The sequence below is a fragment of the Schistocerca serialis genome, chromosome 11, assembly GCF_023864345.2.
Source record: "Schistocerca serialis cubense isolate TAMUIC-IGC-003099 chromosome 11, iqSchSeri2.2, whole genome shotgun sequence".
Classification (NCBI taxonomy): Eukaryota; Metazoa; Arthropoda; class Insecta; order Orthoptera; family Acrididae; genus Schistocerca; species Schistocerca serialis.
The window spans coordinates 62,865,126-62,890,154 of record NC_064648.1 but is presented as its reverse complement, the minus strand read 5'-3'; the positions used below and the strand labels follow the sequence as shown (position 1 = coordinate 62,890,154).

General features: G+C 41.5%; 1 protein-coding gene across 1 annotated transcript in view; it reads right to left on the bottom strand.

Annotated features, from left to right (window-relative positions):
• Positions 1 to 1,017: 1,017 nt before the first annotated feature.
• The window catches only part of LOC126426924 (zinc finger protein 93-like), a 137,997-nt gene continuing 113,985 nt past the window's right edge, over positions 1,018 to 25,029 (bottom strand). The window contains exon 6 of the mRNA XM_050089027.1: positions 1,018 to 2,073. Coding sequence (XP_049944984.1) covers positions 1,140 to 2,073 — 934 coding nt within the window. The 3' untranslated portion in view covers positions 1,018 to 1,139. The remainder of the gene's footprint in view (positions 2,074 to 25,029) is intronic.

The window sequence follows — 25,029 nt, the reverse complement described above, 5'->3', positions numbered from 1 at the left end:
TTTACTAATGCAGGATTAGTACTAACAGAACATAAATGTGCACACTACTAATGACACACACATCAAATCTCTTGAGAAAACATATCTGAGTAAATTTATTGCCATAATCATGTTTCTCCAGTGTTGAGTGAAGGAAATGCCATGAATATATTTTTGCTGTCACTGTTCCTATAATGCAGATTACCAGTACTACATGATGCCTATGTTTGTAATAATAAGCAGAAAGTCATCTCATTTCCTTGGCCTTATGATTACTGACATAGTTGAAGGATTTATCACAATTCACAATCTTCTCATCTCAAGATTGACAGGTAAAAACAGCAGTGTTAATGACAAAAACATATTTGATTCATCTCTCTGGAGTAATACAGTTTCTATACATTCGAAGCTACAGATGTGGATTTTTATATTGTCACATTATCTGCTACCACTCAATAGTACACATTATTGCACATTTTTTCACAGTTATACCACATTCTAATGTTATTTCACAGGCATTACAATTTAATGTCTCCCTGATACATCCATTATTTTATAAGCCTTGAGGGCACCAATCAGGGATGCCTATTTCCTTGAACTAACACTTCCTTGTAGTTGCTTTCTGAAGTGGTGTAATGCATGTTTCTTCAGAGTACCCAACTGAGTGAAACTTCTGTCACAGATTCCACATTTGTGAGGTTTCTTTCCAGTGTGAATTAATAAATGTGTCTTGAGACAGCCCGACTTAGCGAAAGATTTCCCACAAATCTCACATTTGTGAGGCCTTTTTCCAGTGTGAAGTAATATATGTCTCTTGAGATGGTCTGACATAGTAAAAGATTTTCCACAAATATCACATTTGTGCGGTTTCTTTCCAGTGTGAATTAATGTCTGTGTCTTGAGACTACGTAACACAGTAAAAGATTTCCCACAAATTAGACATTTGTGCGGTTTCTTTCCAGTGTGAATTAATAAATGTGCCTTCAGATAGTCTGACTTGGCAAAAGATTTCCCACAATTCTCACATTTGTGAGGTCTTTTCCCAGTATGTAGGAATGAGTGTCTCTTGAGATCACCTGACCCAGCGAACAATTTACCACAAATACCACATTTGTGAGGTTTCTTTCCAGTGTGAATTGATGTGTGTTTCTTGAGATCGCTTAACATAGTAAAAGATTTCCCACAAATATCACAATTGTGCGGTTTCTTTCCAGTGTGAAATAAAATTGTGTCTTCAGACTGCGTAACACAATAAATGATTTCCCACAAATTTCACATTTTTGCGGTTTCTTTCCATTGTGAATTAATGTGTGTTTTCTGAGATAGTCTAAGGAAGCAAAAGATTTCCCACAAATCTCACATTTGTGAGGTCTTTTCCCGGCATGTATGAGTGTGTGTCTCTTGAGATTATGTGAGCTAGCAAACAATTTGCCACAAATACCACATCTGTGGGTTCTGTTTGCAGTAAGTACATTAGTTTGGGCACTGACATTAACAGCTATAGATAATGTTACATAATCACTTGATTTCTCTGCATCATTTGTCATGTGTGTGTTACACATGTCATTAGAAGACTTCTTTGTAGCTTTCCAAGTTTCCTTATATGAAGACTGCTCATTGTGTTCTATAATCGAAACTTCTGGCTCACTATCCAAGAAGATACTGCTTTGATGCTCATCACTATAGCCATTCTTTTCATGGCTGCCATCGGTTAAGACATGATAATTCTCACCCATTCTCAAATGTTTTTTCAAACTAACATTATTTGGAAATACGTCACCACACCAATTACAAACATACAAGGGTGGTTGTGTGCCATCAATGTGGATAAACACATGCTTTATGAGCCTGTATTTTGAAGGAAAGCACTGTAGGCAGAAATTACAGCTATATACATTAAATTCCTTTTCTCTCATACTACAGTCATTTCTGGTGGCAACTGAGCATTCCTTATGAATATTCACATCTTCTGTATCGGTGCCAAACTCGTGTGTTGACTTCTCCATGTCTATCACCAACTCATCCTGGACCTGTCCATGGTCACAAGTTTCTTCCCATGACATGTCACAGCTCCCACCAGTACTCTGAGTCAATCTGAAGAGTGAGGAGAATAATGGTAAATATTGATATATATACAACAATGTAACAAGATTTGAGTGTCCATCAACCCAGTACTATAGGCCACAAGACATAAAAGCGCATAAGAAATTACATATTTAGTAACTGTTCATGATTTAAAATTATAATATTCCACCAGAAGGAAAGAACTAATTAGGCGAAATTACATATGTAGTAACTGTTCATGATTTAAAATTATAATATTCCACCAGAAGGAAAGAACTAATTAGGCAAAATCGGTTTAAAACGGAAATAACCAGAGGAAATTCAATAATGATTCATCTGAGTCATTGCCAATTAGATTTGGAATTTTTAGATAAGCATTAAAATAATTCACTTTCACACGTTCAAATCTGTTTAAAATGCAGTGACACAACTTAGACTACACCAATTTATTAAATGTATCAGTTACATGTTTTAATTCAAAATTCTTAGATGTTTCACTTCCATCATCTTATCTCTGTAACTGCCTTTTCTTTGTTTTGCCAACACTTTTGCCTTTGGAATAATAAATTTATTTCATATAGTAAGCAGATTTATTTTTGTTTGATTACCACTGAGTCAAGAACTAGTGAAAGCTCGAGTATTTTCATTGGGTATCTAGTATAGATGTTGATCAGGTGGATAATGACTGTTCATGAACAAGAATTAATGTCCCATTAATCAAGGGAAAAAAATTGCATACTGATGAATGAATGTGAATGACACGCTTGGAGATGGTTTCAATCTAAGACTATGTTTTTGGCACTGCAACTTATGTGAAGCCTTGCACAAATGGAAATACTGTCTGAAAAGACGGAACTGGTTCTAAATTTTCCAGTACATTTATAGCGAGCCTTTTTGAAAATTTTTACATCTTCCCAACATCTGGTCACCTGGCATTGCAGAACACCATTGATGGAAAGACACACATATAAATGGCCACATCATCACCCATTAGACACAGCGCAGGCTGACATATTGAGTGGCACCGATAACAGCTGCTGCATGAGCTACCCCTGTAGTATCACTGTAGAATCCCATCTAAAATACCTTGAGCGGAAAAGTACACCAGATTTCTTGTTAAATCTCTCAATTCCTACTCAATGCATTACCACTAAGTCACAGGGCAGGAATCTGCAAAGCAGTGTTATGTTGTCTTGTACAAACATTGCTTGGGTTGTGCATTTCTCCATTTCAAAGAGTTTCCTCTACCATGAAAGCAGGAATCATAGTGATACGTCTATGTCCTCTGCTATCATTATCACCACCACCACTCCAAAGAATATTCCCCATCCAAAAGTCACTGACTTCCATGCCAGGCAGAGTCACAGCATTATAGCCTATCTTGGGGCTTCTTTAGCAGCACGTTCTGAGACTTATAGAGATACTAGTGTAAAATGTGCCATAATATCATTTTAACTGTTAACTGGGGTGGGGGGGAGGGGGGGGGGGCACAGTCAGAGTCGGAGTCAGAGTGAGAGAGGGAGACATCCTGTGACATCTCTAGCACTTACTGCAGAATTTGAGTCAACTGCTGAATGGTCTGCTGTAGCTAAAAGCAACTTCAACAACCGCTACAGGAATCTGCTGCAACACTCAGTTCACCTATTATTTCAAATTTCTTCATCATATTCTTCAACACATTTATGACATGGGGCATCTTCTCAGTCATTTATTTCAATGATACTCCCGCAATGCAGTGCTGCTGTTCTGATAAAACAACTATATCAGCAGTGTATGGTGTTTCTTCTCAACAGCCACTTCATTTCATATTTATTAACTAGGGTGTATACTTTGATAAGAAAAAAATCATCGATTTTCCAGTTAGAAACGCGCTTTTTACGGTGAAAAAATTTTTACTGGGTGGAATTACATTTTTCCATGTTAAAAGATGGTAGCGTTTCCCTATGAGCTGTAAACCTTGCTAATCCCTTGAACGATTATGGATTTATAAACCTGTATCAAACTTTCTGGCAGTTTACGATTCTTAATCTACCAAAAACTCAACGCGTTTTTGAAAGATATCTGATGCGTGGAAACACATACACTACATATTTTCGTATCACAAAAGTAGGAACACGAATTACACCAATTACATCACAGTAGCTTCCAAAGTATTGAAATCAAGATTGTGACGTGCTTTTGTCAGCCAAGCATAGCTCGTGTCACATGATCTCGCCAGCCAATGACAGAACATATTCAGAGCATAGGAAACGTGATGTAGTCAGCCAATAACATGAATGTCACACTGTGCAAACACACAAATAAGAAAAATATAATGATTTAAATTAATATACATCAGTACAACCCCAAGGAAAGCTAAGTTTTCATACATAATATTGACCTTCGAAAAGTTTTTGCTGTTTTTCCGAGGGTGTGGTTAGGCAGGATCCTAAGAGCACCAGCTTCAATTGCAGCAGCTTAAAATTTCTGACAAGCACGACTATAAATTTCACTGATGTGCACCGGACACTTTGTGGGTTTTTGGCTGAATACATGTTCTGTAGAGCACTGACTTTTCCCATAGTAAAGCCAGTTACAAGAGAAATCTCTCAAAAACTTATTTTGCAATTGTTTTCGAAAGGCAACTATACTTTTTGCCAGCATTATTGAATAATCTGTAATCAATGAAAGAACTATCATAAATATGAAAGTCTAAACTCAAAACTTGGTCATTTTTGTGCATATTACCTTTTCAATATACATGAAATGCAAATGTGCAATCACAATTTAAAATTTTGTCATAAATGGCTGGTCCTCAGTGTTACGTTTCGAATGAGAATCTAATGCTACATAATTTAAGAAATTCATCACACATTCTCACACATAAAATCATCTTGCATAAATGGAAATTTACTTTGAAAGTAACGCTTCTGAAACCAACATTCGCAATATTTCCCCGCATCCTATTACAAATGTAACCAGTTGTGACGTCATTCATCAAAAGGAGCACAGGAATGAGATATAGTGAAAGCGGTTCATTGTTACAAAATATCGCAAAGTGTTTAATATTGCTGTAGGCAGACGATTGTGTGTGCACTGGTTTTGTTGTTGTGAATGGCGCATTTTCTTTGCAACTGAAGATCTATTTTGGTGATATTCCCTCATTTAAGTTATATTGCTGCAGGATTATTCTGCAGTGGCGGGCTAAGTAAATTTTTTTTCTTAGTGTAGCAGTTCTTAGCAATCAGAATTACAAAAATTTTGCTGAAAAATAAAATAAAATTCCTGGAATTCTGAAAAATCCCTCTTCCGGATCTGAACTGATCCGAGTCCTTTTTGTGTGGCTACATTAAAGACAAGGTGTACAGCAGTAACCCTAAAACCACTGCTGAGCTGAAAACAGACATTCCAGTGGTCATCGACAACACTGATGTTCTGACACTTCAGTGGGTCTTACAGAATTTTGTTATTTGGCTGTACCACATCATCGCCAACGATGGCAGGCATATTGAACATGTCATAACCTAGATCTGAATATCTGTAGTGAAGTTTACAGGTTGAACAGAGTGTGTGAACGCTGTAGTTCGTAACTAATTTACGATTTTTTTTCATATAGTTCAATAATTGTCACCTTGTCTGTTTGCTAAGTGACAGATTGGACACTGGGCTATGGGCTACATATCCTTCACTGCTATTTATGTTTTGATTGAGTAATTCAATTACATATGTTTGTGTGGCTTTTTGCCCAAGTTGAAAGTGAGGTTATTACTTGCTTTGTCACAATGCATAGGAAGTTGAAATCACTGTTGATGTTCATCATCCTTCCCCCACAGTATCACTCTCTCATTCTTTCATGGAAACAATTTGTTGTCAAGAGAAAATTTAAGGGACCACAGATTGAAGCTTTCCCCTTTTGCAGAGGTTTGTTTACTGGACAGTGTACATCATTCATGTACTTACACTTTATAACCATTTAGTCTAAATGTCTAATCAAATATATTTACTTTGTGATTGATCAAAATGTTTGCAGATAATACTGCCAACCAATAAAGTGATTAACTGCTTAGGATGTTACACATTGTGTCAATGATGAATTACAGATTGTAGTTTAATAAGAAAACAATGAAATCGCCTTACATCAAAATTTCCAAGTCGGCATGTTAATGCATAATATTCTATCCTACTGATCTCTCTACTCTGTCCTCAAAAACCATTTGCCTGTCTGGTACCCATGTAGGTACATTTACTATACACCTGCTGTCAGATAGGACAAGTTACACAGCATAGAGGTCTAGTGAACCACTTTTAGATATTGCTCAGAAAACGGAAGCTTTCACAATCTACAGATGGCCAGTCACTATCTACTTGAGAGTCTTCTGAACACAACTAAAAAGAGCAATACAACCTTAATTTATCACATCCTACGCAAATGTAACACTGGCATACAGGTGGTCACTGCATTCCAGCAATCAAAGCGTACATAGGTGAGTGAAACCTTTTGAACCCTGGCAGGTAGTCACTCAGTACTTTCTTGGAGTCTGTGACCCAGGTAAACCATATGCTGATCAAACTTTCAATATGATTTTACTTACAGCTGGTAAGATACAAATTATAGTAACTATAGAGTAACGTACAGTCCTTGACTGGTTTCATGATATTACACAACATTACATTAATATTTGATCCACAGATCATGAATATAACACTTCGTAATGTGGAACTTGTCAGTTTAACATTAGGTTTCTTACCGCAATGTAATTTTTTAAAAATTAATATTTCATTTTTTTAAATTCATCTGCTGAGTAGATGATGTCATTCATAAATTCTTTTGATTTGTTTTTAGATGCTGGTTGGCTTTCTGTCAGACTAATAATGCTATGTGGTAAATGATGAAACATTTTTGTGGCAGCATAATTCATCTCTTCCTTTGCCAAAGTCAGATTTGGCCCACTGCACTCTGCTATTATCTTTGAATTATGGTTCATCATTAGTAACACATTTCGTAAATGGATGTACCTGTTATGAAGGCTTTGCGTTTATGCCTAATTCCTTAAATAAGTGTCGTCTTTGGTGCTCTCCAACTATTACTCCGATTACACGCTTGTGCAATGAATACTTCTCTCTTAATGAGGAGTTACCCCAAAACTTTATGCTATATGAAAGCAATGAATGGTAATAGGCGTTTTAGGTTAACTTACCGATATGTTTGTCACCAAAATTTGCAATAACTCTCATAGCGAAAGATGCTGAACTGAAATGTTACATCAGCTCATTGATGTGCTTCTTCAAATTAATTTCTCGTCAGAAATTTTGAATATTCTGCTTAGCAACAGATTTGTGTTCAAAATCTATATTTATCAATGGTATTATGCCATTTACTGCACATAACTGTATACAATGTGTTTTCTCAAAATGTATTTTGAGACCATCTCCTTACAACCACTTAATAATTTCCTGAAAGACATGATTCACAATTTCCTTAGCTAATTCCTGTTTCTTGGGTTTGATTACTGTATCACCAGAAAAAGAACTAGCTTTGCATCTTCATGAATGTAGAGTGCCAAGTCATATGCAGAACTAAACTGAACACTATGGGACAACTTTCTTTATACCTCCCCAGTTAGATGACTACTGACTTTTGCACACTATCTCTATTGTTAATTTCAACCTTCTGCATTCTTCCACATAAATATGAACTAAACAGTTTGTGTATGTCCTACTCACAACAAGCTTTTAGTATTCTGTTGGAAGTGCCATTAATTCCATGGGAACTTTTACTTTGAGTGAGTTCATTATTTTCCTAATTTCAGTTCTAGAGGTGGGTTGAATTTCAGTTTCATCAAATTACATAGGTACTACTTCTTCCATGTACAACCTCTTATTTCCTAATGGACAGCTGGATCCTATTTTCTCTACAACATTTGAAAAATGATTATTAAAAATACTTATTACTTCATCCCCTCAATAGTACGCCATCCACCTTTTCTGCACTAAGGGGGCAGTCTCACAATCTTGTGTTCGATTTCTGCTGCTAAGCTGTGAAGTTCGTATCGATGATAAAGATGGTAATGACACTTGACCATCTCCAATATCTCTACCTTGGTATAGCAGCATTAAATTGAGTTACTTTTCTCTTACAGCTCATGTAGAATTTCCTCCTTCCTTCTTCTTGAACTAGGAAATTTCTCCTTTATTCTGGAATTGTAACTGGCACTGTTGATGATAATCAGACAACCCTCATTGAACAGGCTCAATAAAGGTAAACCCAGGGAAGAAATATGTCACTACTGAGTTCTTCATGATTATCATTGGTTTTGGGGCATGTAAATAATAGCTTTTGGTAAAGCCATGTTCAGATCACCCTGCATGACACGGTGTTTCCTTTGCTATACAGTACTTTCAACCCATCATTGCTTTTTGAAGCCTGTCACATATTGTTTGTTGCACTATTTTGATTGAGCCACATCTGATCAAAATACATAATACAGAAACGATTATTTCCTTTCCTGATGCTGTGAGTTTATCTCAGAAGTAGCAATATTTACGACAGTATCGGATCCTCCATCTGAGTGCATGTTTCATCATTGCATTTGCTGTACATGCACCCCAAAGGTTTCAGAATTCCTCTTGATTGGTGGCCCCTCTGTGAAAGCTATCCTACAATTAAAACATCATCTACATTTTGCCTTGTAGGATACTCGCCATGGTCATGAAATTTCAATACATGACATTGAAGAACATCTTTCTAGAGGTCGTCAAAATCCGTTTCCTCGACACAGGTTTCCATCCACTGCACTTCTGCAAATATTCTGAGTAAACTTCGTGGTCAAACACCAAATATCTATGTTGTTGAAGTCTGCGGAGCTGATAAGATTTAGTTTCTTTTCACTTTGTCTTTAAGGTCATGAAGAAATTCGTTTAACTTGATATAACACTCTTTTCTGGCTCTGTGTGTCAACTTAAATCAGAAATAATAACTGCAATACTATTCAATGTAAATAACCGCTCTCTTAGCAAACATATGCTTCTGTCCCGTGTGCACAAGTGAATGTTGGATAGTGTGTGTCGAAAAATCTGCAAAGCCATGCCAATAGCAGCATGAATTATACACAGAATTGCCATATGACTGTCTGTTCCCCATTGCTTATTATGCTACTTGGAAAGCACCTGTGGTGTAAATGACAGTGTGTCAAAATTATGAGCTTACAGACATGGACCAAGCCAAATTTGGCCAAATGGTGGTCGCTGGCATTCAAAAAATGGAGGAAGATGAAGGCTGTGAAAGCTGGCATAAACTGCCCAACTCGTTTCCTGTCACAAGTGTTTGCAAACTCAGTATATGTCTTAGCTAAGTGATAGAGGATGTAGGATCATTGTGCACGGGTTTCACAAAGCAAGATGATGAGACAATTGGTGGAACAAAACCAGTATTGACATGGAACAGGTCTACATTACTGAGTGTGACCTGCTAAAAATAGCATCTGCAACGAATCTTGCAAATGTAGGCTTCGTTCCTGCTTAATGAGGTTAGGTTTGGCCCAACTGAACAGCTTTGTCAAGAAGGTCGATACGGAGTTACATCATCTGCTTCAGGCAGTTACTTTGTCAGGCATGAGTTTAGTTCTTGTTGATACTATTGGCAGGTGGAACTTCGTAAGGCATGAACAGCATCTCAGTAGGAAACAGAAGGATAAATTGATCATTGTGATAGCACAATCTTTAAGGGGGTACTGCAACTCAGGAACGTACCTCTTTTTTTAGGCTAAGATCAGTGTCCAATGATTCAACATTGAATGCAATTAAGCTTAATAAAAGTCTCAGACAGGTGGGTACTAGAGATATAATATTAGATCAGAACATCTGGATTAAAATATTAAAGCAGATGGGCTTGTTCGTTTAGAAGATTAAGAAGAAGTGTGGAATAGATATTCTATGCCTGTGCAAACATGATGTCATCAAAGATGTGAAGAAGGTAAATTTAGGTGGGTGTAAGATTTCTGCGTATGTAAGTACACACATTATGGAAGGAGGTTGTCACATATGAGGTCTGTTCAAAAAATTCCGTATCATTAGTAATTTCGCGCAAATGGCATCTTGGAGCGAAATGAAGTTGGTATCCCTGCACATGGTTGGTTGGTTGGTTTAAAGGCGGGAGAAGGGACCAAACTACGAAGTCATCAGTCCCTTGATCCTAATTAAACAATGCCACAAGTGTGAGAATAAAATGTACGAAACATGTAACACAAAACGGAAAAAAGAAAAGCCACAAGAATGAAGGGAAGGCAACGAACACTGAAAGGAAAGAAAGAGGACAAGAAAACAACAGAGAGACGCCAGAAACAGAAGAGAGTAAAACATGAAAGCGGATTACAGTGGCTGGCCAACAACGAGAATGAAAACGGAAAGGCAGCCACTCTGCAACACATTAAAACCTCCACCCTAAAAGCACTAGGGTGGAGGACACAGGGGGACAAAGGACATGCGCTAAAACCTACATAGAAGTATAAAACCCAATCTCACGGATAAAACGTAAGACTAAAGCTGCTTTGGAGGCATTGTCGCCCAACAACAAAGGCACGACGCTGGGAAGGTTAAAAATCCGTCGCAGAGCGTCTAAAAGTGGGCAGTCCAGCAAGAGGTGGACGACTGTCATTTGGGAGCCACAACGACACTGAGGTGGGTCCTCGTAACAGAGTAGGTAACCATGCGTTAGCCACGTATAGCCAATGCAGAGCCAGCAGAGGACAGCTGATTACCTGTGAGAGGCCTGCATGGAAGACCTTCACACATTCATAGTCTCCTTAATGACATGCAGTTTGTTGTGCGTGCTGTTTGCCATTCCATCTCCCAAAGTCGGAAAAGCCTGCGGTGTAAGACAGAACGCAGGTCAGCTTCGGAGATGCCTGCATCTAGAAGCGGTTTCCACGTTGTCTGTTTGACCAGCCTGTCAGCAAGTTCATTGATGGGGATCCCAACATGTCCTGGGGTCCACACAAACACCACAGAGCAGCGAGACTGTTCCAGGGCATAGATGGCCTACTGAATGGACGGTACCAGAGGGTGGCGAGGGTAGCACTGGTCAGTAGCTTGTAGGCTGCTCAATGAGTCAGTATACAGGAGATATGACTCGCCAGAGCATGAGCGGATGTACTCAAGAGCACGAGATATGGCCGCCAGCCCTGCAATGAAACCACTGCAGCCAACTGGCAAAGAGTGCTGCTCAGTACGTCCTCCATGAACATATGCAAGCCTACGTCACCATCGTCCATTGAGCCGTTGGTGTAAACCATTTCACCGTCCCGGAACACTTCAAGAATCGAGAGGAAGTGACAGTGGAGAGCGGCAGGGTTAACGGAGCCCTTAGGGACATGCAAAAGGTTCAGACAAAGCTGCGGCCGAGGTGTACACCATGGAGGCGTACGTGAACGGACCGCAAGTAGAGGTGGTAAAGGGAAGGACTCCTATGTGGAAAGAAGGGACAGCGTGCGAACCGGAATCGTTAGCCCCATCTGGGCCACCACTGCAGGAGATGGACTGGCGCGGGTGGGAAAAGGAGACGGTAATTCAGGGGATCTATGAATGTGTGCTGTGTAACTGGTGAGAAGTTGCCCACGTCTGATTTGCAGTGGAGGGACACCAGCCTCCACCAGTGCACTGGTCCTGTAAGTTCCTGTCGCTGATCGAACCCCACAGTGGTGCACAGGATCGAGTAAATGCAATGCTGAAGGTGCTGCCAGACCATAAACCACACTCCCATAGTCAATTCAGCATTGGACAAGGCCTCTATAGATCTGCAGCAGTGTACAGAGATCTGCACCCCAATTGGGGTTGCTCAAGCAACAGAGGGCATTGAGGTGATGCCAGCACTTCTGCTTAACCTCACGAAAATGAGAGAGCCAAGTCAATCGTGCGTCGAAAACCAGTCCTAGGAATTGATATGTCTCCACTACAATGAGTGGATCGTCATTAAGATACAGTGCAGGTTCTGAATGAACAGTACGACGCCGACAGAAGTGCATGCGACTTTGTGGCTGAAACTGGAAGTCGTGGGCTACAGCCCATGACTGCACCTTGTGGATGGCTCCCTGTAGGCGCCACTCAATAACAACAGTACTGGAGCAGCAGTCTGAAACGCAAAAGCCGTCTGCATACAGAGAAGGTGAGATGGAGGGCCCGACAGCAGCTGCTAGACCACTAATGGCCACTAAAAGTAGAGAAACACTCAATACAGAGCCCTGCAGGGCACCATTCTCCAGGATATGGATGAAACTATGGGAGTCACCACCTTGGACATGGAAAGTACGGAGCGACAGGAAATTTTGGATAAAAATTGGGAGTGGTCCCCGGAGACCCCACATATACAATGTGGCAACGATATGATGTCGCCAAATCGTGTCGTATGCTTTAGGTAAGTCAAAAAATGGGCAAACAGATGTTGCTGTCTGGGAAAGGCTGTTCCGATGGCAGACTCAACAGACACAAGATTATCAGTGGTACAGCGACCCTGGTGGAAGCTGCCCTGCCATGGAGCCAGCAAGCCATGTGGCCCCAGGACCCAACCCAACTGCCGACATACCATACGTTCCAGCAGCTTACAAAGAACATAGGTGAGGCTGATGTGCCGATAGCTACCCACATCAACAGGGGTTTTTACCAGGTTTGAGCATCGGAATGATGGTGCTCTTACGCCATTGCGATGGAAAGACGCCATCGCACCAGAACTGGTTGAAGATAACGGGAAGATGTCGCTTGTAGTCAGATGACAGATGTTTAATCATCTGGTTGTGGATGCGATCAGGCCCAGGAGCTGTGTCGGGGCAATGAATAAGGGCAGTGAGGAGCTCTCACTATGTAAATGTGGCGTTGTAGGATTCACTGCAATGTGTAGCGAATGAGAGGACGTTCGCCGTTTGAGTGTGCAAAAGGCTGGGGGGGATAGTTCTCGAATGCAGAGGCCCGAGCAAAGTGCTTGGCAATCGTATTTGTGTCAGTACATAACTTGCCATTTGTGGTTGGGTCCTGGTAACAGAAAAGACGTTTGATCTTTGCCCAGACTTGGGAAGGTGACGTGCGGCCACCAATACTGGAGACATATCTCTCCCAACACTCCTCCTTCCATTATTTGATAAGGAAGCGAACATGGGCATGGAGCCATTTAAACAATATGGGGTGCTCCAGGGAAGGGTGCCGCTTCAGCCGCTGTAAAGCTCGCTGACGCTACTTAATTACTTCATTGACTTCTGGCGACCACCAAGGGACTGCCTTACGCCTCGGGCACCCTAAAGAGCGAAGGATCGCGTTTTCCGCTACAGAAACAATTCTGGTACTCACCTGCTAACCATAACATCTATGTTACCGTGAGAGCGAGATTCAGCAGGGACAGAAGAGGTGAAAGTTTCTCTGGTCCGCCTTGTTCAACGCCCATCTGGGAAGGCATACGTGTGCCTGATGCTGGGGCAGTGACACGAAGATGGGAAAGTGGTCACTACCACACAGGGCGTCATGTGATCTCCAGTGGATAGATGGGAGAAGTCCTGGGCTGCAGACTGATAAATCAATGGCTAAGTAACTACCATGAGCCACATTGAAATGAGTGGCAGCCCCAGTATATTTAAGAGGCAGAGGTCGAATTGCGACAGTAAAGTTTCGACATCTCTGCCTCGCCCAGCAAGCATGGTACCACCCCACAAGTGGTAATGGGGATTAAAATCTCCCAGAAGTAGGAAAGGTTTAGGGAGTGGTTCAATCAGTGCAGCTAATACATTCAGTGCTACTGCACCATCTGGAGGAAGATATACACTGCAGACAGGTTTTCCCTTGGTCATCCTTATTCTGAAAGCCACAGCTTCAAGAGGGGTTTGAAGGGGCAAATGCTCACTACAGACCGAGTTGAGGACATAAACGCAAAATCCACCTGACACACTATTATAGTCGCTATGGATCCTGTAATATCCCTTATAGCCACAGAGTGCAGGGGTCCGCATTATTGGGAACCAGGTTTTCTGGAGGGCACTGCAGATAGCAGGTGTAAAGCTTAACAGTTGCTGTAGCATAGCCATGTGGTGGAAAAACCTGCTGCAATTCCACTGGAGGATGACATCGTGAGACTGGGAAGGCATGAAACATTCGATGAAACAGTTTACGCCTCAGAGTCACCTGCTGCCACCGATTTATTGCCTGAGCAGTCTATCTCAATTGTGTCTGAGGGTCTGGCGAGATTTAGGTCCTCAGCGGACGCCAGAATTTCCACCCCATCCTCAGCCGCAGAGCTTGTAGGTAGTGGTAGTGTGGTTGCCACCGCAATTTCCTTGATCTTAGGGGTTTTCTTTTTGGATTTCTCTCGCTGCTCCTTGTGTTTCCCTGTCTAGGAGGACTTCACTGGCTCAGTCTCCGGGACTGAGGATGAGCGTGAAGCCCTATGACCATCTGCTTTTGGGCTCTTCAGCCACTGGCAGGTGTCATCTTTTCCACTAGAAGAAACCTGGGAAGGGAGTGACCCAAGGGACCCATTCATAGCGGGAGAAGCTGAAGGAGTCTTAAACTTCTCTGGCTTAGAAGTGAGTACAGACATCCCCGATGGTTCGGGGGGTGTTGCTCCCAAAGTTGGTGGTGCAGGAGCAACAGGGAGGGAAATGCCCCCGACCATCAAGGGGGCAGGTGTAGTCTTCCAGCTCTGTGTGGTGACCTAGGTTGGCGGAGCGGATGGTGCCAGAACTGTTGTAGCAGCGGCATAAGACAATGTCATACACACAGGATGCAGGTGTTTAAATTTTCTCTTAGCCTCAGTGTAGGTCAGTCTGTTCAGGGTCTTGTACTCCATGATTTCCCTTTCTTTCTGGAGAATCCTGCAGTCAGGAGAGCAAGTCGAATGGTGCTCTCCGCAGTTGACACAGACACGAGGCGAGGCACATGGAGTATTGAGATGCGAAGGACGTCCACAATCTTGACATGTGATGCTGAAAATACAGTGGGAAGACATATGGCTGAAATTCCAGCACTTCAAGCATTGCATCGGGGGAGAGACATAGGGCTTAACAGCACACCTGTAGACCATCACCTTGACCTTCTTGGGCAATGTATCACCCTCAAAGGCCAAGATGGCGGCACTGGTGGTAACCTTATTATCCTTCTGACCCTGGTGGACACACCAGACGAAATGAACACCTTGCCACTCTAAACTGGCGCGCAGCTAATCGTCGGACTGCAAAAGAAGGTCTCTGTGAAGTATGATACCCTGGACCATATTTAAGCTATTATGGAGCGTGATGGTTACAGAAACATCCCCCAGCTTGTCACAAGCGAGTAACTTCTGTGACTGGGCAGAGGATGCTCTTTTGATCAAGACTGACCCAGATTTCATTTTGGACAAGCCCTCCACCTCCCCAAACTTGTCCTCTAAATGCTCCACAAAAACTGAGACTTTGTCATGAAAGATTCCCCATCAACTCTCGAACATACAAGGTAGCGGTGTGAATAACATCTGCTGCCATCCTTATTCTGACGTTCCTCCCATGGTGTGGCCAGGGAGGGGAACGATTTGGGGTTGTACGTTTTTGCACTGAATTGAGCTCATGATCGCTTAGAGACTGCTTGTGTTTCACCACCAGCAAGAAATGATGGACTATGCTTCATCGCGAGTCATCCAACCTGATGCCACCCACCCCGACCAGTGGCCCTCCCCATGGGCACCACCCAGCTCCAACGAACGCCACCTGGCAGGATGGCCATTGCTGGGAGTCCTGATGCCCCAGGAGGTTGGGCATCTACCGCTTGGCATATGTGAGGAGTTAACGGCGCAGACAACAGCAGAGCAATCCCTGTGTGGTCAGGGGGCTACAACCAATAGTGTACATGACGGACCCACCACAACAGACTGGCTACCGCACTGAATTTCAGGTGCAAAGAAGTCCATAATCATTGTCGACGCAGAAATCGACATTGCATAGTGCACGGTGGGAAACGCACCCAGGAAGGTGTTCTTGCCCAAGAGATGGAGAATGGGCAGGACTGCAATGCGATGACGAGAAAGTGGGCTCAAGATTTCAATGCATGATGGACATGATGAACCTTGTAAGGCGCCCTTCCCCAATTGGCTCGCTCTTTGGGAAAATTTTGAAGAATGGAGGTCAAACCCTACAGGGGACCATCACATAAAGGCAGAAAAGTGTGAAACTCATTTTAGTCACCACGAACGACGGGCAGGAATAACTCAGGCCTATTCTAACCCCTGGACCCACAGGGGGGGCCCTGCACATGCTTGTGTTTGATGTGGGTTTGCCAGGACTTTCATTGTTGTATGTCTGTTAGTTACTGTTCACTGCTGTATTGAGTAGAATGTGTCACACAGTTTGCAAATTTCGAGATGGCAGCTAGAAGACTATGATCCTGCATTAAATTTTTGCACAAAACTTAAGATTATCTTTACAGAAACTCATCAACTGATGCATGAACCCTATAGTGGTCAGTGCTTAAGCCATACTCAGTGTTACGAATAGTTCACATAGTTTAAATATGGCTGGACAGATTTTACAGATGACCCTCATTCAGGATACCCTTCATCATGTATCAGTGATGCTGATGTCAGGAGCATGAACGAAATTGCGCATTCCAATCGAAGACTGACTGTCAGAGACTGTAGAAGAATGTAACACTTGAGTTGGAACACTTCATGAAATCCTGACAGCATCTTGGAATGCAGTGTGTTGCTGCCAAGTTCATCCCACGGTCTGAGTCAAGACCAGAAAGATGTTCATCTCAATCTGTAAAGACCTTTCGGATCGTGCAAACGAGAACGATATGATGCTTAAGAGAATCATAGCTGGTGATGAGATGTGGGTCTATGGTTTTGATGTTGAGACCAGGGTTCAATCTTTACAATGGGTCAGCAACGGTTCTCGAAGACCAAAAATAGCTCGTCAGGTTAGGCGAAATGTGAAGGAGAGGCTCATTGTTTTCTTTGACTTCAGAGGATTATTTGATCATGAATCTGTGCTACAAAGACAAACTGTTAATCGGAATGTGTCACGACACTTGCAATAAAATGTGAGAAGAAAATGGCCTGAAATGTGACGAAACAATTCATGGCTTTTGCATCATGATCATGCACCCGCACATTCATCCCTGTTGGTGCGTGACTACTACACAAAAAACGAAACGAAGGGGGGAAGAGACATGCAGGCAGGCAGAGAGAGAGAGAGAGAGAGAGAGAGAGAGAGAGAGAGAGAGAGAGAGAGAGAGAGGCGATGGGAGACTAACAGGGAAGACAGGAAAGGGGCTGGGGCCTGAGGAGCACAGAGGCAAAGGTGATCTGGGAGGGGAGGGTGGAAAGAACGGGATGACTGGACCCTCCTGCCTCCTCCCTGTGCTTCTGTTAATTGTACATGCAGCACCTCCTATTCTTAGTGCCCCTCTGCTCTGCATTCACAGGACCTAAATTCCAGTACAGTTCAGATGCACGTCATATTTCACTGATATGAGCATAAGCATCCAGCCATGAGCACCTCCACTCCCACAGCCAGTACACAAGCAACTTTCATGAAGCATGCTCTGCCCCATGCACCTCACGTCTCTGATCCCAGTATGTCATAGCACCTTACTACAACTAACATGTATGAATGTTACATATGTTGGAATTGTTTAAAATGCCTGTGCATACAAGAAACGTTAAGAACTGATCTAGCTGTAACTCTAATTGTATTTTGTTACTATTATATCAACAGCAGATCGTACTTTGCTTAAAAATATCTACGCACAGCGCTCTCACCGCATTTGCATCTTGACAATGACTGATGAAGACACTGACTGTAAGTATTACAAACAAAAAAGAAAACTCACTTCTAAGCATTCGATTTTCTATATTCAGTTAATTTGCTTTTTGTCCATGGCACACTGTAATGGGAGTGTTGATGGTGATCAAGATATTGAAGCAACTTGCTGTTGTTGCTGTGGTATTCCAGAAAATGTAATGAAAATACTGTTGGCAAGTATGTGAAGAGCAACTATCATGCCACTTCTGGCTCTGAGACAATTATCAGCCACACCACCTAAACGTCCTAAAAATGGCTCTGAGCACTATGGGACTCAACTTCTGAGGGCATTAGTCCCCTAGAACTTAGAACTAGTTGAACCTAACTAACCTACGGACGTCATCAGCTGTAGTGGAACATGTTCTTAAAAACTGTGATCATGAAATAAAATTTAGTGAGACGTGTTCTAGGCATTGCATTACTATGCACGTATGTATAGGGAAGCTATAGATATTCAAGGACGCCACAACAATTTAAACAGAAAAGAGAAAGGCTTAAAGTTAGACAGGATATGGCTGTCGACTTTGCAGCAACGATGTGACAATCGATTACATTCAATCGAGAATAATGACGTTAGTCAGAGACAGACTTACAGTCTGCTGCTCGTGACATATGGTGGTGCCCTCTATGCATTCTATATAAACGGGACCTCCACTGCCTGGTAGCCACTGTCTACTCACCTCCGAAGATGTTGCTTGCAGTTGGCAACGAAACGTCAGGCACAAGTTTTACAGACCGACGACAGCTTCTGAGCCTGGAACTTTTAATTGATCATTACCTGTACTACCTCACAGGAACTATCTACTTAAATTTCACTACAAGGTAAACTAATTCTAACAGCAATGAACAATACACCACCAACTGCATTTCATCTATCCTTTGTGGACATGGATAGGTCTTTCGAAAATAAATAAATAAATCAGCTGAACTTATTTCCATACCTATAACGATTTGAGATTCAGTGCTTTCTGTTAGCGCTTTAAGCCTTGGTTCTGTTCTAAAGCAGCAACGACAATTTACAACTATAAAACTATTTGTGGCTGTATCTACCCTCTTTCGGTGTTCTACTTGCAGCCTTTGAAGCTGAAGCCCTTTCTGCACTTACCTGAGACCCTCTAACCTAAAAAAGGCCCAGTCTCCTCTACACATCCCCCATACTCGTGGGATTGATTCCTTTGTGTAGTGGACTCCTGACCCATTTAACAGAACCCATAAATCTACCACCTTTTGGCGCTAGTCTGCAACCTACACTGTTGTGGAACTGTCTAGGACTCTGATTCAGACCTTCACTCCACTCTGTACCACAGAACCACTTCCAGTTCTACCCATATTGCTACAAATGGTGAGCTCCACCATCATCTCGCAAGCTAGACTGGCAGTCAGTACTACTTCAAGTAGTCGCCTGAAACCAGAGAGAATCTCTTCCAATCCAATGTGGCACATATTGTTAGCACCAACGTGAGCCACCACCTTCAGTTGGCTACTCCATGCTTTTCATGGCATTCGGAAGCACCCATTCTTCATTTGTGAAGACTCCTCCCAGTATGCACACAGAATGCACATTGGATTCCTTCCCCTCCTATGCAGTCGTATATCTAAATGGTGCCACTACACACCTAACATCAGAGGTTCCTATCACCGGTAATACTACCATCTGCAAATGCCCAGTCCTGCATGCTGAGAGGCTTCCTGTGGAACATGGCAAATGACTTCATCTCACTCATGGATTTCATCAGCCATAGACAGCACCCAAATCTGATCATCACACGAACTGAGCAGGTTCTCCGATTGGCCACATGGAAATTCTTTCTCTGCCACTCACACGCTGGAATGACTTCCTACTCAACCACAAGTGAGAGGTCAATCTCAGTGTGGGCAGTGCCCAATGTGACCGCAGCAATGGACCAATTGGGGGACAACACTGCCTGGAGCTGTGAGTGAAGAATCACCAACTTCATTCACATTTGAACTCAGCAATTACTATATGTCCATACCAGCAATGGCATGGTAAATACAATGGCATATACGAAACATAGGAGTTGAAGGTAAGGAACACTGACATAATTTAAAATAAGTCGCTTCTTATGAAAACATGTGGTCAGCTCACAGTACTCTGATGTGCTACTGCTGCTACTATGAGAGCTATCACTGGATTGGGCGATCTAAGTGCTGCAAGTAACATGAAACAAATGAGTGATGCAATGCAGTGGTTTTATGCACTACACAGTTAATTAAGCACATAAATGTGCCTGATAAATACACAAATGTGCACAAAATACGCGATTTGAAGCAAAATAATAATAATAATAATACAATTAAAACTACAATAATAATAGGTGTCGCTAAAATATACTTACATCAGTTGATAAATAGTTCACCCACTTGTGACAAACATCAAAGGATAAGGATGTCAAGTCGTGTATCAAAAGTCCCTGTTGTGAGCCTGTTCCAGTATTAATGCTGATGAGCAGAGAAAATGAGCAGGTAAGCTAACACTATGTGCTTTCCTTGCAGGAAAGGTGAAGTTGTTGCAGCAGCATGCATCAGGTGTCAACACAATACTGTTCAATCAAACCTACTATTTGAATACCAGTGAGTGTAAGCATGTTAGTGTCAGTGTAATATCGGATAGTGGACTAAGTGGCAGTACTTGAAACCATCATTATAGTGATGACAAAGTAATATTCTCCTTAGATGAATGACATTGACCATGCAATGTGTCAAAGCAGACTTCAGCCTTGTTCCACAGAAACGTTTGCTCTCCCCTGGTGTTACCAGGTGATCATACCATCTTTGTAGGGGATTCAGTTCGTACATTTAAAATTTTTAACAACAGAAGCAGAACAGATCTACAGGAGCAGACTTTTAACATTTTAATGAAATGCAGTACAGGATGAGCTAATGTGTTGGAAAAGAAGTCAGCCATATAGGCTCCAATTCGATGACACTCTGTGCAGTGATCTACTGATGATAGCTTGCCAAACTCTCCACCCATTTCAAACTACCACAGCTTAATTCCACGATGCACTCTGTGCATTGATGGAAGTGGAAATGTATGATTCAATATTACCAGATGTGGGCACTGAATTACAATCTTACTTAAGTTTGTTTATATATCCAGCTATGAGTAAGAGTTTCTAAAACCCCTCCATTTCAATGTAAATAAACAGTTACCAACATAACCAAGTGGACGAAACAGTCTCACCACAAGAGTCTTTAAATGACTGGTGCTTCAGTGATGAAGGTAGAAACCAGAAGAACGAGATGAATGGATCATTGCTTCCTAATATTAGAAGCGCTTTGGTTATTGGGGCTTCATATTGCGCAAAACAATCTAGTTTTTACACTGTTGACATGGCCTGTGGGAGTCCACTTCGAGCATGTACATATTTTTCAAAAAGTCTGTATCAGTCAAAATAGCAGCTACTGCACGAGATTTTGCATGGAATGAAGGGAGTAACATACTAGACTGCCAGCAAAAGCAGTAATATTCCACCACCTGAAAACGTGAAACCAAACAGCATATTCATATTTTGCAACATCTCAGTGGAAAATCAGGATATCTGCAGATATTTCTGATTTGCTCGCCACATGAAAGTCAATAAATTTTATTTCAGTGAGACACACTTAAGCATCCCAAAGCAGTTGGTCTGGGATACACAAACCTTATTATTTTCTAACAGGAGAACCTGAATTTACAGTGTATTTTCCAAGCACATGTAGGAACTGGCGTGTCACTCAATGAATTCGTTATATGTGAGGATTGCTGGAGCAACTCTCAGTATGGATTGCTGGTTATAGATAAAACTAGAAAATTGATTGAGGGCCAATGAAAACAGAATTTCAACAAGATTCTTCAAAAAGGCAACGTACTAAAACGCACCTGAGTCAGTATTTTGTACACTATGTACAAATTTGCACGTGTTGCATATTCATTCAGAGGACGCAAAGCCCATGTGTTTGACAAAAAATGGAGGCAATCAACACTAAATGGAACTGAAAATCTTATCAACGCAGGTGCTATGAATGTTGAGGTGTTGAATGCTCGAATACAGCAATATGGACTGTGTGTCAACGGGAAAATTGAAGAAGTCAATGTAAAACTAACATATGTGTGGAATATCAATGTGATAGCTAAGGAACTTCACTCCTATCACCACTCATAGTCTCAAAGCACATGTAAGTTTTAAACTGTCTCAAAAATAGCTTAGTGTACAGCAGCATTTTGTCGAAAAAGTGTAATGTTAAAAACTGAGGTGCAGAAGGCAATTTGACAGAATTTATTTTTGTGAATGTTAGGTCTACTGAAATGAGACCAGCATCTCTCAGTAAAATTTAAGCCAGTAACTGACAGGCTTAAAGAACTGTCGTGGACCATGGATAAAAGGAGGAGGAGGAGGAGGAGGAGGAGGAGGAATGCTGAGTTAAGAAAGAACATATGGGGTCATCAGGACAAAACATTTGTTACGTAAGCAATATATTTAACCAAGAAGGCAATAAGAATTGGGAACAAGGAATTTGAAAGATTGCCTAGGCTCTTACAGTTAATAATTTTGAAAATGAAACTGTAAAATCATGTGGTCCAGTATTACACATGACCAACAAATGTAATACCTCAAAAGGATGAATGGAAGTCTCTTACAGCGACAAATATAGGATTTTGACTAAACCAGCAGCAGCAGCTCCACGTAGTGCAGGTAAAATAGTCGAAGTTCAGCATGAAAGACTGAACAAGCTACCTCTAGAGTATATTATGATAACCAAATGAAATCATACATTGATTACTACTGCTTATAGCTTCAGCCGGTGCAGAGAACGCAGATCACATGAACAACATATTATCGATCTTATCTGAGCTTGGAAAAATATGCATCGTCGAGTAATTGTGGAGAGAGTTTTCCATGAGCTTTACAGACCTGCATGCAGAATATTTCTGATAATACGAGGAATGGATTATGTACGGCAGGCTGATCTCTTAGATATGCAAGACTTCTTACAATCAAATAATGGTTTCAAGTACATTCTCATGGTCACAGACACACATTCCAATTTCGCTTGGGCCTTACCTTTGAAGGTAAAGACAGAGAAGGTGGTTTCATAGGTTTCTGAACAATTGTTGCAGACAAGAGTAAATCGAGTGCCCAACAACCTTGAGGCATATCGTGGAATTAAATTTTACGATAGGAATTTCAAAGCAGAATTGGAATGATGTGGGATAAATCACTATTCAACATTCTCTTATTCGGAATCTAATATTTTCAAATGATTGAACTGGACAATCAAAAAACGAATATGGAAGCAATTTAATCTTCAGTGTATGTGCATATGGCTGAACATACAGCCTCAGATCATTGACAAGTATAATCGCATTATTCACTACACAATTAAGAACAAACCTATTGATGTCACTAACGAATTACAGAGAAGCTTCGAACCATATATGTTCCTTGTAGAGCAGGTCATAAGACGTCAAGGTAACAGGACATTGACGAAATGGCCTAGCTTCTCCATCAAAGCTCAACAGCTCGGTGAACACTCTCCATTTGCTGTGTAATACAAAAAGCAAAGCTCAAACCATGCAGTAGTGCGACGTGAGTATTAGGAAACGTATCAACAGTGTTGAAGGTGGTATTCTGGAGTATCTGCCATTCGAACTTTGTATCTCTGGATCTAATTACCGTGGAGCTGGAACAAAATTAAAAGGACCTAGCTTATGGTACAAGGATTTTAAGGCTCTGGACAGTGTATACAAAGACCACAACACTGCATACACTACAAATGAAGAGCATCATATTTCAGACAAAATATTCACAGATAAGGTTGCACAGGTATTGCAAAGGACGGATATTCGTGTAGGACAACCTACTGCTGAGTATGTGGTTGATAAGGTAATGTTTGCTCGAACTTAAACTGGGTACTGGACTAACCTTCAAGCAATACTGAATGCAGCTCACTACACACTATAGAAGATCAAGCTACGGGACATTTAAAAAATTGCATCAAATCAGTGGTGACAGTGGCAAAAGGTGTCTTGAGGCAGAAAGAAGGAAGGAAATGATGTGTTAAAACGCCCTGGGTCCTAACCATATCAAAGACATCTGGTGGAATAATTCTGTTTGTAATACCTCCATTTGCTGGGCTGTCAGCCACTGATTTCATTAGCTAGGGGAGCTGCTATCATATTTAAGGCAGTACAGAATGCCCGAAAATTACAAGCAGCTACAAGACCATGGAGGCCTTCGCTATTGGAAAAAGCCTATATTAAAATATGGGAAAGGCCTTGGGTTCTACATTAAAATTAGGTCCACAGCAATGGTACTGGAGAGAAGGATTAAAAACATAATATGCTTAAACTTGTCAGAAAACTTAAAACCACGAGATTTTACAGAGTGTTTATGTAGGATACATTGCCTGAGCCTATGTGGAAATACGTAGATTAAAACTGAAGAAACTGCAAAAAGGTGGGAATTTAAGGAGATGGGACCTGGATAAACTGACTAAACCAGACGTTGTACAGAGTTTCAGGGAGAGCGTAAGGGAACAAATGGCAGGAATGGGGGAAAGAAATACAGTAGAAGAAGAATGGGTAGCTTGGAGGGATGAAGTAGTGAAGGCAGCAGACGATCAAGTAGGTAAAAAGACGAGGACTAGTAGAAATCCTTGGGTAACAGAAGAAATATTGAATTTAATTGATGAAAGGAGAAAATATAAAAATGCAGTAAATGAAGCAGGCAAAAAGGAATACAAACGTCTCAAAAACGAGATCGACAGGAAGTGCAAAATGGCTAAGCAGGGATGGTTAGAGGATAAATGTAAGGATGTAGAGGGTTATCTCACTAGGGGTAAGATAGATACTGCCTACAGTAAAATTAAAGAGACCTTTGGAGAAAAGAGAACCATTTGTATGAATATCAAGAGCTCAGATGGGAACCCAGTTCTAAGCAAAGAACGGAAAGCAGAAAGATAGAAGGAGTATATAGAGGGTCTATACAAGGGCGATGTAGTTGAGGATAACATGGAAATGGAAGAGGATGTAGATAAAGATGAAATGGGAGATATGATACTGTGTAAAGAGTTTGACAGAGCACTGAAAGACCTGAGTCGAAATAAGGCCCCGGGAGTAGACAACATTCCATTGGAACTACTGACGGCCTTGGGAGAGCCAGTCCTGACAAAACTCTACCATCTGGTGAGCAAAATG